This window comes from Rhinatrema bivittatum, chromosome 11 (genome assembly GCF_901001135.1).
Source record: "Rhinatrema bivittatum chromosome 11, aRhiBiv1.1, whole genome shotgun sequence".
Lineage (NCBI taxonomy): Eukaryota > Metazoa > Chordata > Amphibia > Gymnophiona > Rhinatrematidae > Rhinatrema > Rhinatrema bivittatum.
This window is the reverse complement of record NC_042625.1, coordinates 43347093-43363585: the sequence shown is the minus strand read 5'-3', so window position 1 is coordinate 43363585 and position 16493 is coordinate 43347093. Positions and strand designations below refer to the sequence as shown.

Below are 16493 nucleotides of genomic sequence, written 5' to 3'. Positions count from 1 at the left end.
CCAAGTATACTATATGTACCAGTTCACCTTTATCCACATGTTTATTAACTCCTTCAAAAAAGTGAAGCAGATTTGTGAGGCAAGACTTGCCCTGGGTAAAGCCATGCTGACTTTGTTCCATTAAACCATGTCTTTCTATATGTTCTGTGATTTTGATGTTTAGAACACTTTCCACTATTTTTCCTGGCACTGAAGTCAGGCTAACCGGTCTGTAGTTTCCCGGATCGCCCCTGGAGCCCTTTTTAAATATTGGGGTTACATTTGCTATCCTCCAGTCTTCAGGTACAATGGATGATTTTAATGATAAGTTACAAATTTTTACTAATAGGTCTGAAATTTCATTTTTTAGTTCCTTCAGAACTCTGGGGTGTATACCATCCAGTCCAGGTGATTTACTACTCTTCAGTTTGTCAATCTGGCCTACCACATCTTCTAGGTTCACCGTGATTTGATTCAGTCCATCTGAATCATTACCCATGAAAACCTTCTCCATTACGGGTACCTCCCCAACATCCTCTTCAGTAAACACCGAAGCAAAGAAATCATTTAATCTTTCCGCGATGGCCTTATCTTCTCTAAGTGCCCCTTTAACCCCTCGATCATCTAACGGTCCAACTGACTCCCTCACAGGCTTTCTGCTTCGGATATATTTAAAAAAGTTTTTACTGTGAGTTTTTGCCTCTACAGCCAACTTCTTTTCAAATTCTCTCTTAGCCTGTCTTATCAATGTCTTACATTTAACTTGCCAATGTTTATGCTTTATCCTATTTTCTTCTGTTGGATCCTTCTTCCAATTTTTGAATGAAGATCTTTTGGCTAAAATAGCTTCTTTCACCTCCCCTTTTAACCATGCCGGTAATCGTTTTGCCTTCTTTCCACCTTTCTTAATGTGTGGAATACATCTGGACTGTGCTTCTAGGATCGTATTTTTTTTAACAATGACCATGCCTCTTGCACACTTTTTACTTTTGTAGCTGCTCCTTTCCGTTTTTTTCTAACAATTTTTCTCATTTTATCAAAGTTTCCCTTTTGAAAGTTTAGCACGAGAGCCTTGGATTTGCACACTGTTCCTTTTCCAGTCATTAAATCAAATTTGATCATATTATGATCAATATTGCCAAGCAGCCCCACCACCGTTACCTCTCTCACCAAGTCCTGTGCTCCACTGAGAATTAGATCTAAAATTGCTCCCTTACTTGTGAAGAGGAAATCGTTATCAGAGGCCATCCGGCCTGGGATAAAGCCTGCCTGGTCTGAATGTATACTGGAGGACATAAAAACATTAAGCCTATCAGCTAGAATCTTAGCCAAGATTTTTAAGTCAATGTTTATGAGAGATATAGGGCAGTACGACCCACAAACCATGGGATCTCAACCCGGCTTTGCTAGTATGGTGATACCGGCCAAATTAGAATTTTGTAGGAGTGTATAATCACCTCTGAGAGAACTGAGCATCCTAGTTAGGGGAGGGATGAGAGAGTCTGAAAATTTCTGGTAGAATCTGGCCGTAAAGCTGTCCAGGACTGGAGATTTACCAGGTTTAAGCTTCTTAATGGCATGCATTACTTCAATATGTGTCATTTCCCTATCAAGACCATGGCGTTGCATCTCTGTCATTGTAGGTAAAGAGACATCAGCTAGGAAATCATCTATCATCCCCAGCTCAATAGTTGAATTTGCACTGTAGAGCTCTGAATAAAAACGAAGGCATCGCTGCCTAATATCCTTATTGGCAGTTAATAGATTGCCCCACTTGTCCTTAATTTTGACTACATTATTTTGTGTAATTTTCCCTTTCAATCTATTGGCTAACAATTTGCCCACCTTATTACCACCCTCGAAGTATTTTTGAAGTGCTAATTCCAGACGATGAGCAATCATCGCAGAATCCATCTCAGCCAATTTTGTTCTACAAGGAGCCAAATGTTGCAAATCCTGATTAGAAAGTGTCCTCTTATGAGATTTTTCAATGGAAGATAGATGGTCTATTAACATTTTTCTCTCCTTTTCCACCAGGTTTTTCACATAAGTGGCTCTTGCGATCAAATGCCCTCGAAGTACCACCTTTAGACAGTCCCAGACTACTACCGGAGACATGTCCTGAGATTCATTGTTTTTTAAATAGTTCTGAATAGTTTCCATTAATTGCAGTCGACAATCCCCATCTTCCAGCAATCTATCATGCAACCTCCAATATAGTTGGCCTTTATCATAGTTATGAAAATGCAAAAGCAGCCAATTGGGGCATGGTCTGACCATGTTATGGGTTCAATATCAAATGCTGTCATCCTATTAACTATACCTTTATCCACAAGTAATAAATCAATGTGTAAATAAAATTTATGTGGGCAAGAAAAATAGGTATAATTCCTGGATCTTGGAAATCAAGATCACCAGACATCTATAATGTTCTCTCGGGAGAGGAGTAATTTTAAGCTACATCAACTAGCCCAAGAGTCCAGGGAGGAGCCAAAAGAATTAACCAAGGCTGGGTTTAAAGTAACATTAAAATCCCCTATAATTATATATCCAACTGCTTTCTCTTTAAGAGCTTCACCCAATGGATAGAAAAAGGGACCTTGCTTGAAGGCGGGAGTCTTCTGTGTCCTTGTGTCCCTCCAGTGATGGTAAGGAAATGGATTGATTCAAGTGAAATTGTAAGAAGGAGGGGACAGTGCGAAGCTGTACTGTTCCTGGAGTAAATCGAAGGAATGGTTTCCGACAGGATAGTGCCTGTAGTTCCGAGATGCGACAGAGTACCGTCTTTAGTGTTAATAGGCGTAGCGACAGACTGCGCATCGGTCTGAAGGACGGTCCTGCTAGGAAGTCCAATATTAGATTGAGGTTCCATAGAGGGACCAGCCACTTTAAGGGAGGTCGGAGTTGTTTAACCCCTTTTAGGAAACAGGCCAAGTCCGGATGTGCCAACAGATGGTTTCCGTTCACCTCAGCCCTGAAGCAGGGGAGGGCTGCTACTTGGACCTTGAGGGAGTTGAGAGACAACCCTTTCTTCAGGCCGTCCTGTAAAAATTCCAGAATCATGGGGATCTTGGCCATTCACAGGGGTACCCCACGGCCCTCGCACCAGACCTCAAATATTCTCCAGATCCGTATGTATGCCAGGGACGTTGAGAACTTCCACGCGCGAAGCAAGATGGCAATCACGGCCGCCGAGTAACCGCACTTCTTCAGGCGAGCCCTCTCAATGGCCAGACCATAAGAGAGAATTGAGACAGATCTTTGTGAAGAATCAGGCCCTGCTGGAAAAGGTCCCTGTGTGGGGGAGGCACAGAGGACTCCCCACGAGGAGCCTTCGCATGTTTGCATACCACGGGCATCTGGGCCAATCTGGGGCCACTAGGAGGACTAAACCTCTGTGGTGTTCTATTTTGCGGATGATCTTGCCCAGTAGAGGCCATGGGGGGAAGACATACAGTAAGTCCTCCTCTGGCCTGGTCTGGATGAGGGCGTTGATCCCTTGGGAGTACTGATCTCATCTGCGACTGAAGACCTGGGAGACTTTCGCATTATGAGTTGTGGCCAGTAGGCCATGGCCGGGAGGCCCCAGCGATTCACAAGAAGCTGGTAGCCTTTGGTTGACAGCGTCCATTCCCCCGGTTCCAGGCTTTCCCTGCTGAGGACATCCGCTGTTACGGTGTCTTTTCCTGCGATGTGAGAGATCGAGATCCCTTGTAGGTTTAACTCTGCACATTCCATAATGGGATCAATTTCCAAAGACACCTGATGGCTCTTGGTTCCGCCCTGGCGGTTGATGTAGGCAACCGTTGTTATGTTGTCCGACATCACCTGGATCGCTTGCCCCTGGAGCCTGTGGCTGAACTGCAGGCATGCTAGTCTGACTGCTAGAGCTTCCAAGCGGTTTATGTTCCAGCTTGCCTCTTCTTTGGTCCATTGTCCCTGGGCTGTCAGTTCCTGACAGTGAGCTCCCCACCCTTGGAGGCTCGCGTCTGTCATGAGGACGATCCAGTTTGCTGGGGATAGGTTTACGCCCTTGCTTAGGAGGATTTCCTGTAGCCACCACTGGAGCAGAGAGCATACCCTCCATTGGTAGGTGGAGGCAAATCGAGTAGTCTTGGGACAGTGGGTTCCACTGTGACTGTAAGGAGCTTTGGTGAGGTCGCATGTGAGCCCTCACTCACGGTACTACTTCCAGTGTTGATGCCTTGAGGCCGAGGACCTGAAGATAGTCCCACACCTTGGGGTGCATTGTGGTTGTCAACCGGCGTACTTTTTATCATGCCCATCAGTTTCCTCCTCCTTGGGGGAGGGAGGAAGACCTTGTTCTGCTTGGTATCGAATCAGGCCCCCAGGTACTCTAAGGACTGGGAGAGCTTGAGGCTGCTCTTGTCCATGTTCACGACCCAACCGAGTTCCTGTAGGAGGGACCTGACCCTGCTGGTCACCTGAAGGCTCTCTTCCAATGACTTCATCCTGATCAGCCAGTCAATCAAGTAGGGGTGCAACAGGATCCCTTCTTTCTTCAGCGCTGCCGCCACAATCTAGGGACTGTTGCCAGACCAAAGGGTAACGCCCAAACTGGTAATGGCGGCCCAGGCATGCAAAGCGTAGAAAATGCTGGTGGTCTTGATGGACTGGAATATGAAGGTAGGCTTCAGAGAGGTCCAGGAAGATTAAGAACTATCCCGGCTGCACTGCCATTATGATGGAGCGGAGAGTTTCCATGTGGGAGTGCAATATCCGCAGATGACGGTTGACGCTCTTGAGGTCCAGGATGGGCCTGAATGTGCCTTCCTTCTTGGGCAAGATAAAATAGATGGAATAACACCACATATTTACTTGGGGTGTGGGTACCGGAGTTATAGCCCTCAGACTGATGAGCCTTCAGTGTGGATTCCACTGCCAGTTTCTTGAGCTGGAAGTGGCAAGGTGAAATCATGAACCTATTCCGAGGGATGCTGCGAAATTCCAGAGCGTAGCCTTCTCGTATGATGTCCAGTACCCATTTGTCGGACGTAATCTTGACCCACTGCTGGTAGAAGAGGTAGTCGACCCCTATCTCCTCTTCCCGTAGATGGGTGTGCCCAACTTCATTGGGAAGCTCGGATCGAGCCTGAGTCCGAACCTGTCCCTCTTTTGGGTTGCCGGTTCTGAAAGGACTGAGACCTCCCCGAGGGAGGAGGTGACTGGAACGATGGGTTGCTGTAGGGCTGGAGGTGCTGGAAACCCCTGGACCGACCCCTCATGGGAAAGGGGCGCTGAGACCTCTTTTTCCTGTCTTCCAGTAGTCCGAGGCACTGGAGATTCGCCCCATCTACTGGCTAGCTTCTCCAACTCACTTTCGAATAGGAGGGATCCCTTAAAGGGCATCTTTGTGAGGTTCACCTTAGAGGTTGCGTCCGATGACCAGTTCCGCAACCATAGCCGTCTTCTGGCCGCCACCACTGAGGCTACTACACTGGCCGAGGTACGCACTAGGTCTGAGCTTGCATTGGTTAGGAAGGCTGCAGCGGGTTCAATCACCTCTCCGGCATGTAGCCCAGAGCTATCTGCCTCTCTTGAGAAGAGCAAGCAGGAGCGAGCCACCAGGGCACAGCAGGAAGCGATCTGTAGTTTCATTGCCATCGCGTCAAAGGCTTGCTTCAGGATGGATTCTAACCGCCTAACGTGAGCATCCTTCAAAGCTGCCCTTCCCTCAACAGGGATGGTTGTTTGCTTTGAGACGGTGCAGACCATGGCATCCACTTTGGGAAAAAGCAGGCATTCCTTGACCGCTGGGTCCAGAGAATACAAGGCCTCCAAGGCCTGACCTCCTTTAAAGCTTGCCTCCGGGGCTTCCCATTCCAGGTCAATCAATTCCTGGATGGCTTCCAGCACTGGGAAATAGCAAGAAGCTTTACGAAGAGACACCGGGATGGGGTTCTTCTTTGACTCCGCCATAGGGTCCGTGCCTGAAACTCCCAGTCTTCAGGGTCTGGGAGACTAGTGCCGGTAATTCATCTCTGTGGAAGAAACGAAGCATAGTCCGGTATGGTTCCAGGCCTGGAGAGATTTCCCCGTCCTCCAGTGGATCCCCATCAGCATCCGTGGTATCTGGATCCCTGTCAGGGATACTCTTGGTGAAGCATGGCATGTCTCGTGGCCCGCAGGCAGGGCCAGGAGAGCGAGGCCCCTCCCAGTTGGGGTTCAACTCGGAGAGGGACCAGAGCTGACTGCGCCTGAACAAAGGCTTGGAGGCCCTGAAAAAATTCCAACCAAGAGAAGGCCGCTGGATTCATATTTGTTCCAGGGGAATCAGGGTGGGGGCCACTGAACTGCCCTTTCCCGGAGAGGCCGCCTTCCCACAATTGCTCAGGTCCGGGGAGCTATCGGATAAGGTCGCGGATGACTCATCCTCCAACTGGGATGGGCTGAGTTTGGAAAATTTTTGAGAATCCAGCCCTCCCTGGGCCGCTTCACAGTGCTGAAACAGGCAGGATTCCAGGTCAGACTGTGTGGCTCTAAAATGGCAGGCCGCACAGAGAGAGTGTCGCCTGAGCTTCTTTGCTGCTGGAGCCATAGCCTGTGTGGCTTGTGCGTTCAGCCGGTTATTACCTATCGTGCACGCACTGACTCGCCTTGGCGCCATATGTCTAAGTGGTTGGTTGTGCGCGCGGTTATGCGCGCAGCTATGTGCGTATTTACGTGCACATTAAGCGCACAGGCCAGCCCACACCGCTCATAGACAGCCGAAGGGGGAAAATGTCACCTTACTAAACCGCGTGCAAGGTGGCACCGACACAGATCGCCATGGGGAGAGTCGACCGAGCCAAAAACGGGGCCTAGCCCATCGAGCAGGCCGCTCAACCTCCTCGGAACCCCCTTCCCTTGCCCGAACGGAGATCGTGAACGAAATCTGTACAGCGTGCCGAGCAAAGAGACCAGAGGAAAGACTTATCGAAGCCCTTCCACGTCTCTGGATCGGAGGAGATCGTCTCTACAAACCTGGTCTCAGCACTCACCGGCTTACAGAGATGATCTCCGGCTGCGGGGGGGGAGGGCTTTGGCCTTCATCACCACGCTCGGCTTCTGCACCCGCTGCCTTTCAGCTGCTTCAGCAGCTAAGTCCACACCGGGAAGCGGCTACCGGACCAAGGCACACCTCTGAGGGATCTTAGAAATCACCTCAGGAATTCTCAACTGGGGGAGACTCTTAGATATCGCCGCAGGAGAGCGGGTAAAGGTAAAAATTTCTTTCTTTATGTTAGTGCTGCAATCCTGCTAAACCGTGCTAGTGTGAGGATATCATCCGCATCTGCTAGGAGAATGAGAGATATTGAAGAGCTGAGGTCACTGCAGGGGTATATCTAGGGGGACGTCAGCTTTGAAATCTGACTCCATCTCCCATCTGCTAGCAGAGGAACACATAACCCACTGGTCCTGAGTCCATCTGGCTACACGCTAGGAAAGCACATATTACCCCACTCCCTCTTCCTTGTCTCCATTGCACAAAAGCTCTATGTATCACTGGTGTCACCCTCAGCAGTACGAGCTACACTCCTCCAAATACCAGCTTGCCTGGTTCTTTGTCCTGTAAAGCACTTACACTTGGTGATGTTCTCTATGTCCCCCTGCTCAGTCATGAAGTTCAGGATCCCGTCCATCAGCAGCAGCGCCTTGTGGTACCGCTGCACACAGTCCTCCCGGTGATGGAACATCTCGTCTAGTGCGGCAGACTGCACCTGTAGCAGGAGCACAACCGTCGCCGTTATATATCACCCAACAGACTGGACACAGGGCTGTGTTATCACTAAGCGATCCAGCTGCCCTTTCATGCTGCAGCCATTGGGTGTCAACATTCACATGACTTGACGGGTTCCAGATCATTCATTCATATGCAAGTAAGATGCTCTCACCCATACCAGGGCAGAAAAGAAAATGGGCGTTTTCCCTCAGGGTCCCGAAGGGAAAGGATACAATTAGCTAGCAGCAGTGCCACTTCCTGCCTCCCTTACCATCTGCACGGCATAGCTGAAGATCAGTTTCTCCGCAGTAATGCTGTTGATCCGATCCATCAGCTTCTGTTTGTCAGCGAAGAAGCGCTGCAGACGCAGATTCAGGCAGTGGCAGGACGAGACGCTGGATTTATACAGCTCATTGAGCTTCTTTACCACTGCAAGAGAGAGAGAGAGGAGAAGATGCCTTTCATCCTCTGCTTTCTGCCTTCTTACCACACTACATCTTCTCTCTCATGTGCTGCCTGCCTGTATGCCATTAACTGGTTAGCAAAGCTTAATATTTAATTTCATTTACATTGTTAAATGGACATAAACAGAAATTTAAAACCGTTAAATCGGCACAGAACCACAGGCTCTCCGATGCCGGCTAGTGGGGTCCTTACCATGTTTGACAGTCGAGGAGAGGCACAGCTTGCCGGCTTTGATTTGCTCCATGGCTGTTTGCAGGCCCACAGAGAGAAGCTCTGCTGCCTTCAGGTACAGCACCAGCTGCTCTGCGTAACTGGGAAGGAAAATTCAAATCACTCAGTGAACTCCGCTATAGCGTGTCCTCTACCCAAATGTTTGTAGAGACAAACGATTCTTAGCAAGAAAGACAGCAACCCGGGATAGACAGATTTAAAAAAATGGTGTTTCACACAGAAAGGGAACAACGTGTCTGCTTTTAAATGAGGAAACCAGGGATGCTGAAAGGACAGACAGGCTTCAGTGAGGGAGGGGGGTTCTGAGTGGAGAGAAAAGCTCCTCCTTCCTACAGAGTGTAGCACTGAGCGAGGGGTCTGCAGGACTGAGCAGCAAAGATGAGGACATTGTAACGATGAAGGGGACAGGACTTTGGCATAAAATCAATGCAGACAGGGAGGGGAAATGAGATCCCGAGGCATGGGTGAAGCTGTCACAAATTCCCTTTCTGTCTTAATCCCTGCATCACTGGGACAAGGAAAGCAGAAAGGGACTTAAGTGGTAGAAAGACAGAAAAGTGTGACCAGTTTACTCCCTCTTTCCACCAGTACAGCTGGTTTTGCACACAAAGGCTTCTTATGCTTGTGTTAAAGCTCACATGCTGAGCAAACGGAGCATCTGACTAAATGATGGCTCACTTCTGAATTCTGCGGTTCCCAGTAGTTTATGCTGGATTAAATTTAGGAAGGCGAGGTCATTGAAATGCAAAGGCCTAGGGGAGGGGCTGGGCTGCTGTGCGTTCTTACCTCCACTCTCTGCTAAGCAGGCTTATCTGATCCGCTACGACACTCTCCTGGAGCTGGTACTCGGATGTCACTGAGCAGCCGACCTCGCTGGTGCTGCCCTTCACTGCAGCGATCTCCATCACAGAGTGTACAAAGGCCAGAGTGAAGCGCAGGCTGTGCAAGATCTCCGTGTGCTCCTGCTGTTAAGGAGACCGGCGATACGGAGGTCAGTGGTGGTCATCGGGCCAGAGTCACCGCTAACGTGATCAGCAGTTGAAGAACCGGGTGCAATCACAGGCTGCATCCCATAAAGCTGCTGAACCTGAACATGACCTGCAGCAAGCCAAGCTCCGCCTTATTCCCAGCATCAGTGGGAGCAAGCAGCGGGAGGCAGCCAGGAAATGTGAACCTTGGGCAGGGGGTTTCAGAAATAGACAGGAAGCAATCTCCTGCTCTCCTACTCATGCAGGCAGTCTGCAGGCACAGCTCTTCAGAGCTGGCAGAATACATGCGACTCTTCTTTCCCAGTTTGCAAAAGCCCCCCTTAAAGCAGTAAACTAGAAATCTGAAGTATTTCTCTCTCACACCAAGAAGCAATCTTCTGCTCTCCTACGTAGGCAGGCAGTCTTGGTGAATGTCACTTAACGTTCCCCGCTGTTGCTGCTCCCCACACAGCCCTGCCAGCTCACCTCAGTCATAAATTTTAGCTCTGCTATTAAACTGACAAAATCATATTCTTGTTGTGAGAGAGAAATACTTCAGGTTTCTAGTTTACTGCTTTAAGGGAGACTTTTGCAAACTGGGAAAGAAGAGTTGCATGTATTCTGCCAGCTCTGAAGAGCCGTGCCTGCTGCGGGGATGATGCAAGTGGAACACACTGAAGACTCCAATGCAGCCCAGAGGCAGGCGTAAAACAGTCTTGGTGCCATCAAGTCAACGTACAAACTCACCACAACTGCAAACAGTCCCAGGTGAGAAAAGGTTAGCTAAATTGTACGTCTGTACGGGTGGGCTCTGTTCTTCATGAGTTTGTAAGCACAGAAAGCTCAACGGCTTTCTTAAGGTCAGTCACTCACACTTTGTATGGATTATGGGGGATCAAGTTCCCATATTTCCCGTGGTAAGGGGGTGGCCGCTTTCCCATTTTATGTAGAACCCCCCTGGCTGCCGTGTGGACTCCCACACTTAACTATCTGGAATGTAGACACTTCTGAACCTCCGATACAATCCTGACAGATGTATAATTTTTTAGTTACCAAAACGCTTAATAGTTGCTTGATGTGGACTTTTTTTGGTTTTTCTGGGCAGGGGATTGAGGGTAGGAGATGGCCATATCTCTCAAAGTTTGTAGTTCTGCATAGGCCATACTGACATTCTGGAAGTAAAATATTTTCCCTTCTGACATACAGAGAAGACTCTGTCGCTGGGAGGAGGGGGAACAGAAATAATTCCATGTATTCTGTGAAACCCTCTTTTCTCTGTCCTAGCACACTCTTGCTCTCTCACTCGGTGGTGAGAGTACTCCTTTGTGCTCAGCCTATCCCGGGCCACGATGGTATATACTCACCTCCATGAGCGTTTCTTCGGGCAGCTCGGGCACCTCGAACATCACTGCACCCTCCAGATTGGCCGCTAAAGAGTCAGCAAAAGGGTAGCGGAGGCTTGAGGGTCCTTCCAGCACGTCAACGCCAGCTCCTAGGAGAAAATGTCTGCCACTGAGGGACCCCCCAGAGCTCTGGGAGCTGGAAGACCCCACTGCAGAGAGAAAAGAAGGCTCTGATCACCCCGGGCATTAATACCAGAGGAGGAAAAGCAGCCGGCACTATGCAAATGAAAAGCCTGGAAACCTCAGAGTGCTCACTGCTCTTACTGGATCTCAGACACTGCTGATGCTCCGCTGGTGCAACCGAATTGCTTGGGATCTATTCAAGAGTGAAAACAATCCTGCAGGACCCTCCTGCCTCTCCTCCCACCCCACCCTCCGTCTCACATTCTCGAAAGTCATCACATTCAGCTGCCATTTAAGTTGTCCTGTACGGTAAGAAACACTGCCCGGTTTTTAGGCTGACCTATTTAGTTTAAAAAAAAAAAAATCTATCACCGCTGTCAATTGGCTGCCTGTTGTTCTGCGTTATACACACCAAATTCCCTAATTCTGCTATCAACTGTGAATTGGATTTACAATTTTATTATTATTAATAATAATAATAATAATGTTAAGGAAAACTCGTTGCTCCTTGATTTAGAGCACTGTGGTGAGGTGAGCAAAGAGAGGAAGCGCACAGAGGTCTTTCGGGGATGGGATGGCTGCAATACTAGGAGGCAGATCTTCACCTGAGAACAGCCGGGTCCTGGTAGTTTGGGGCGGTGTGGTACCACCAGGTGGGGATCCCACAGTGAAGAGGACTGGCGTGGGGCTGAGCGAGCTTCCTGCCTGTGCAGCGGTCTGCAGGTTTCCGCTGTAACCCGGAAAGGGAGCTGAATGAGGGAGAGAAAGAAACACAATGTCTTATTGATATACCTGTCACCTCTGTATGCCACAAACTTCAAGAAAGATGCCTGCAAAAGTAATTAACTACACCTTCCTGTCCAGACCTGGCATGGCCCCAACCTAGTTCCAGGGATGCTGACTCAGAAAAGGCAGGCCACACAAAAACCTTATTTATGTCACGGCAGCATATACCACATGCTTGCTCGCTTCCTCCTCCTCCAATGGGCAAGTTGGTTCTGCCACTGTTTTGCACTTTAATCATTCATAAAAGGAGAGCCTTGAATTCAGAGCACCCTACAGTGTTTCACATTTCAAACCCAGGAATGGATGCTGTGTAGCTAAGACCTGGAAGGGGGTTACAATGACAGCTGAAGTACAAACACAACACACAGGTAAGAAAATGTTATGTTCTGAACTTTTTCGAATCGGTTGGAAGGAAGAGAAGGACAGGGAGAACAGGTGAGGGACACCGCTCCCCCTCCCCCAGCCAGCTTTTCACTCCGCCATCCACGTCCATCCCCACAGGAAGCCAAGCAGCATCCATCACTGGATCCCCAGGTCACTAACTGTACCCATTGCTGGACCGTTGTCTACATGCCACAAACTGCAGCAGCAAGCGTGTGCTCTGAAAGAGCGGCATTTTCTCAGTGTTATCATTTCAAGGGTTCCAGCTGGGGATGGGAATAGGAGAAATAACAGGAAAACAGAGTCTATGACTTTACACTGCAGGGCCTGCCAACATCCATAAGCCAGAGGTTTACTTGGAGCTGATGAAAGCCACGGGTGACTGAAACCACAGGCTAAGGAGCCCAAAAGGTGAAGCCAGGGCCATGTTACCTGTTATCTCCATCGGTTTCTCGGCATTAAGGCTGTCGTTACTGCCAGTGTCTGGGACTTGACTTCCAAATGCAGCTTTCAGCAGCAGGTCCGTCAGCCTGCCAGTGCTAAAGGATCTGACAATCAGAAGAGAAAGATGTGGGGTTTTCTGTTAAGACACTTTCAAAGCTGCTGTTCTGCTTTTGTGCTTGCCAACTCAGGTTAGAGGATGGTATTATTCACCCTTGAAATCACATGGATGGTTTCTAGTTAACCCCTTAAGAGTTAAGCAAGCCATAAACTTGCTCACCAACCCACAAGGTAAATGATAAGCCCTGGGGAACTAACTCCTTATCGGCCTTCTTACCTGCCAAAAGGCCCTTTGGTATCCTCCAGGTGCCGCAGCCCCAGGCCTGCCTGCTGGCAGTGGTAGCGCCCCATCTCCTTGAGGTCTGGAAGGGTCTTGTTACGGGTTGGGGTCATCACCATTCCCTGGTGCGCCAGCAGCGTGATCAAGTTCTGGGAAGTCGGTGCCTTTTGGAACTCGAACGGTGATATGGTCTTACAGGAAAGACAAACAGAGGGCAGATTAGCACCTGATATCGGAGAGACTGTGTCTGATCCGATTCAGTGGCCCATTATGCTTAGAAAGCCAGCATTCTTTTTTCCAATGTATTCTCCCTTTATTAAGAATGGATATCTTCTCCAGTCTAATCCCAACATTTCCACATCTTGCTCAACTAGGAGAAGGCATTTAAGTAAAGAGCAACCAGGCCTACCAACTTAAAACCCCCTTCATTCTGTCGTTACCACCAGTCTTATTGCGGTGTCTGAACCCTACCACCCGCCCCAGCTAGCCGTGCTTCCTTTAATTCAAATTTATATGGGCAAAGCTTCCTTGGTCCCTTTCAAGATACCTGCAATATAACGATTCAGAATGCACCCAAAGCTTTTAACTTTGCTGGGTCCAGGAAAGGATTCCACGTCAAGTTACCTTTGTAGGGGAGCCTAGTATGGTTGGCAAGGGGCTTCTCTGCATGAATTCAGACAGCTTGGGCGAAGACCTCATCTGCCTGTAGGGCTGCAGGGGCTGACTGGCCAACGAGTGGCCACTGTTAGGTACCACAGGTTCTGAATGCAGCTTCTTCATCTTCTGCCTGCAGGACTGCACGTCTGACAGGTTGGGGGCACTGTGGAGCCTGGAGCCCAGACCTCGGAGACAGTGCTCTGGTGTGGAAGTGCCTGGGGATCCCAACACATACACAAGTTCATGCAAACACAAAACCAGGGCAGTAAATCCTACTACTGCTGTTTATCCCTGTGCTTTGCCCCGCTCTTTAATCTCTGTGCTTCCCTTTATCTTTTTTCCTCTAAACCTTGTAAATTATGCCTAATATGAGTTGCAGGTCCTTCATAGCTTTAACAGATAGGAAAATTGATTCTTACCTGCTAATTTTACCTGATCCAGAAATCCTCACCAACTACCGCCCCATATCAAACCTTTCATTCCTAGCCAAAACCATTGAAAAAGTTATACACACCCAACTAGATGATTATCTGGAGTCAAACAACATCCTACATCCATCCCAATTTGGATTTAGAAAAAACCTAAATACAGAATCTCTCCTCATCTCCCTAAATGACATTATCATCAGAGGCTTTGACAAAGGTGAAAAATACCTACTCATACTCCTTGACCTCTCAGCCGCTTTCGACACAGTAAACCACAATATACTGTTAGAACGACTGTCAAATATTGGCCTTTCTGGTAATACATTACAATGGTTCTCGTCCTACCTCTCTGAACGTACATACCAAGAAGTGATCAACAACCAGGGCAGTAAATGATTGACCTCAAAACTGGAGTTCCCCAAGGTTCAGCCTTATCTGCTACCCTCTTCAACATATACCTCCTACCCATCTGCCAACTACTAAAAGATCATGGAATCGCACATTTCCTCTACGCTGATGACATTCAGCTTCTAATTCCCATACAAAACTCAATTGAAGACGCATACAAAAAAACCTCAGATATACTTATCTCAATCAAGCATCTACTAAACTCCCTGAACTCATAATCAACTTTGACAAAACTGAAATCATACTCATGGATAAAAAACCCAATCCAACTCCGCAACCCCTGACAATACTAGATAAACAAATGATAACGATAATCCCTACCACCCATACCAGGAACCTTGGAGTTACCATCGATACTGATCTCTCTTTCAAATCCCAAATAGTAAATAAAATGAAAGAAGGATACCACAAGCTACTAACCCTAAGACATATAAAGCCATTTCTCAACCCTTCTGACTTCAGAACCGTCCTGCAGCTGCTTATTTTCTCCACCTTCGATTACTACAACTCATTACTTATTGGAATCCCTTCATCATCCCTCAAACCACTCCAAAATACTGCAGAATTCAGCTGCCAGAATCCTTACAGGAAAAAAAAGAAACGAACACATAACACCCATTTTATCCTCTCTTCACTGGCTACCTATTTCTGCACGAATTACCTACAAATCAATGACCATCATTCATAAAATCCTAAATGATGATCTTCATGGACTAAAAGGCTTAAACATAACCCCCCAAAACCCACAAAGAAACCTACGCTCTAACAACGCAGGATTCTTAAACATCCCCACCTTAAGAGTCGCTCATCTTTCAACTACACAAGAAAGAGCATTTTCCATTGCCTCCCCCAAAATTTGGAACACCCTACTCAAAGAACTGAGGACCCAGCACATCCTGAAAACATTAAAAAAAGACCTAAAAACATTTTTATTCCGCAAACTCTATTCTAACTATCTGACACCTGATCATCCCAGCCCTCAACAGAACTCGCAAGCATAATCCTCCTCTTCATGCTCTCCTGATGTACCCTCCTTTTTCACCCCTCCCTGCTCTCTCACTTGATTCATTAAGTTCATTGAAAATGTTCTCCTCACTATTCTGTTATTCAACTACTAAGAAAAAATGTTTACTGTTCACAATACTCTACTGTTCCCAACTACCATGTTAACTCCATTTGATTGTATGCTAATTGCATATTTTGTAAACCGTTATGATGGCTCTACCGAATAACGGTATATAAAACTCTACAAATAAATAAATAAATAATTTTTGTTCCGGTAGTACCACAGATCAATCCAGAATCCTGGGTTTTGCCTCCTTGCCAGCAGATGGAGACAGAGAAAGTTTCAATGACACTGTACATAACCCAGTGTGCCACCTACAGTCCCTCTGTACTGATCTGTACCCAAGCCAAGATGACAGCAACAACCATAAATTTCTAATCAAGCTTCTAAGCAAACTCGCTCCCCTCCAACGAGCTGGAAGAAGGTGAAGTTGCCCAAAAAGTCAATGGAAAACTCATTTCCCAAATTTAACATAAGCGATCAGCATTGAAAACCTCCAACAACTCCGCACTATATACAAAGCAACAGTACAAGCGGCGGATTCTCCCCCCCAGTAAATGGGTGGGTCTCTGGACTGATCTGTTGTACTACAGGAACGAAAATTAGCAGGTAAGAACCAATTTTCCTTTTCCTGTATGTACCCAGATCAGTCCATACTCCTGGGATGTACCTAAGCTCCCCTTAACTTGGATAGGATGTGGAGAGTTCCGCTTGTAGAACACATCAAAGCACATGGAAGCCGGAGCCTCAACATCCAAGTGATAATGCCTAGCAAAAGTGGGGAACGACTTCCCAATAGCCACCCAGCAAATTTCATGCGGAGAAACCTACTGTGACTCAGCCCAAGAAGTCGCCTGAGAACGCATCAAGTGCACCTCTAAAGCCCCCGGCAGCGGCTCCCTTTAGAAATGTAAGTTAACTTGATCGCTTCCTTCAGCCACTGCACAATTGTAGAATTAGACAACTTATTTTCCTTCTTTGGACCACTCCACAGTACAAAAAGGTGATACGATCTACAAATAGGTGATTGATCTATGGAAATCATAAGTGACCTTTAGATACCACAATAATACATACCTCCAACCTAAGCATGAGGC

General features: G+C 47.7%; 1 protein-coding gene across 3 annotated transcripts in view; it reads right to left on the bottom strand.

Annotated features, from left to right (window-relative positions):
* Positions 1 to 16493, bottom strand: part of ULK1 (unc-51 like autophagy activating kinase 1) — a 147003-nt gene that overhangs the window by 15032 nt on the left and 115478 nt on the right. For 2 of the 3 annotated variants that reach the window (XM_029619485.1, XM_029619484.1), the window contains exons 19-27: positions 13465 to 13712; positions 12838 to 13031; positions 12492 to 12607; positions 11498 to 11641; positions 10731 to 10918; positions 9185 to 9363; positions 8360 to 8478; positions 7974 to 8131; positions 7565 to 7700 (exon numbers count right to left, since the gene is read on the bottom strand). In XM_029619485.1, coding sequence (XP_029475345.1) covers positions 7565 to 7700; positions 7974 to 8131; positions 8360 to 8478; positions 9185 to 9363; positions 10731 to 10918; positions 11498 to 11641; positions 12492 to 12607; positions 12838 to 13031; positions 13465 to 13712 — 1482 coding nt within the window. The remainder of the gene's footprint in view (positions 1 to 7564; positions 7701 to 7973; positions 8132 to 8359; positions 8479 to 9184; positions 9364 to 10730; positions 10919 to 11497; positions 11642 to 12491; positions 12608 to 12837; positions 13032 to 13464; positions 13713 to 16493) is intronic. The other variant, XM_029619486.1, reaches the window with a different exon arrangement.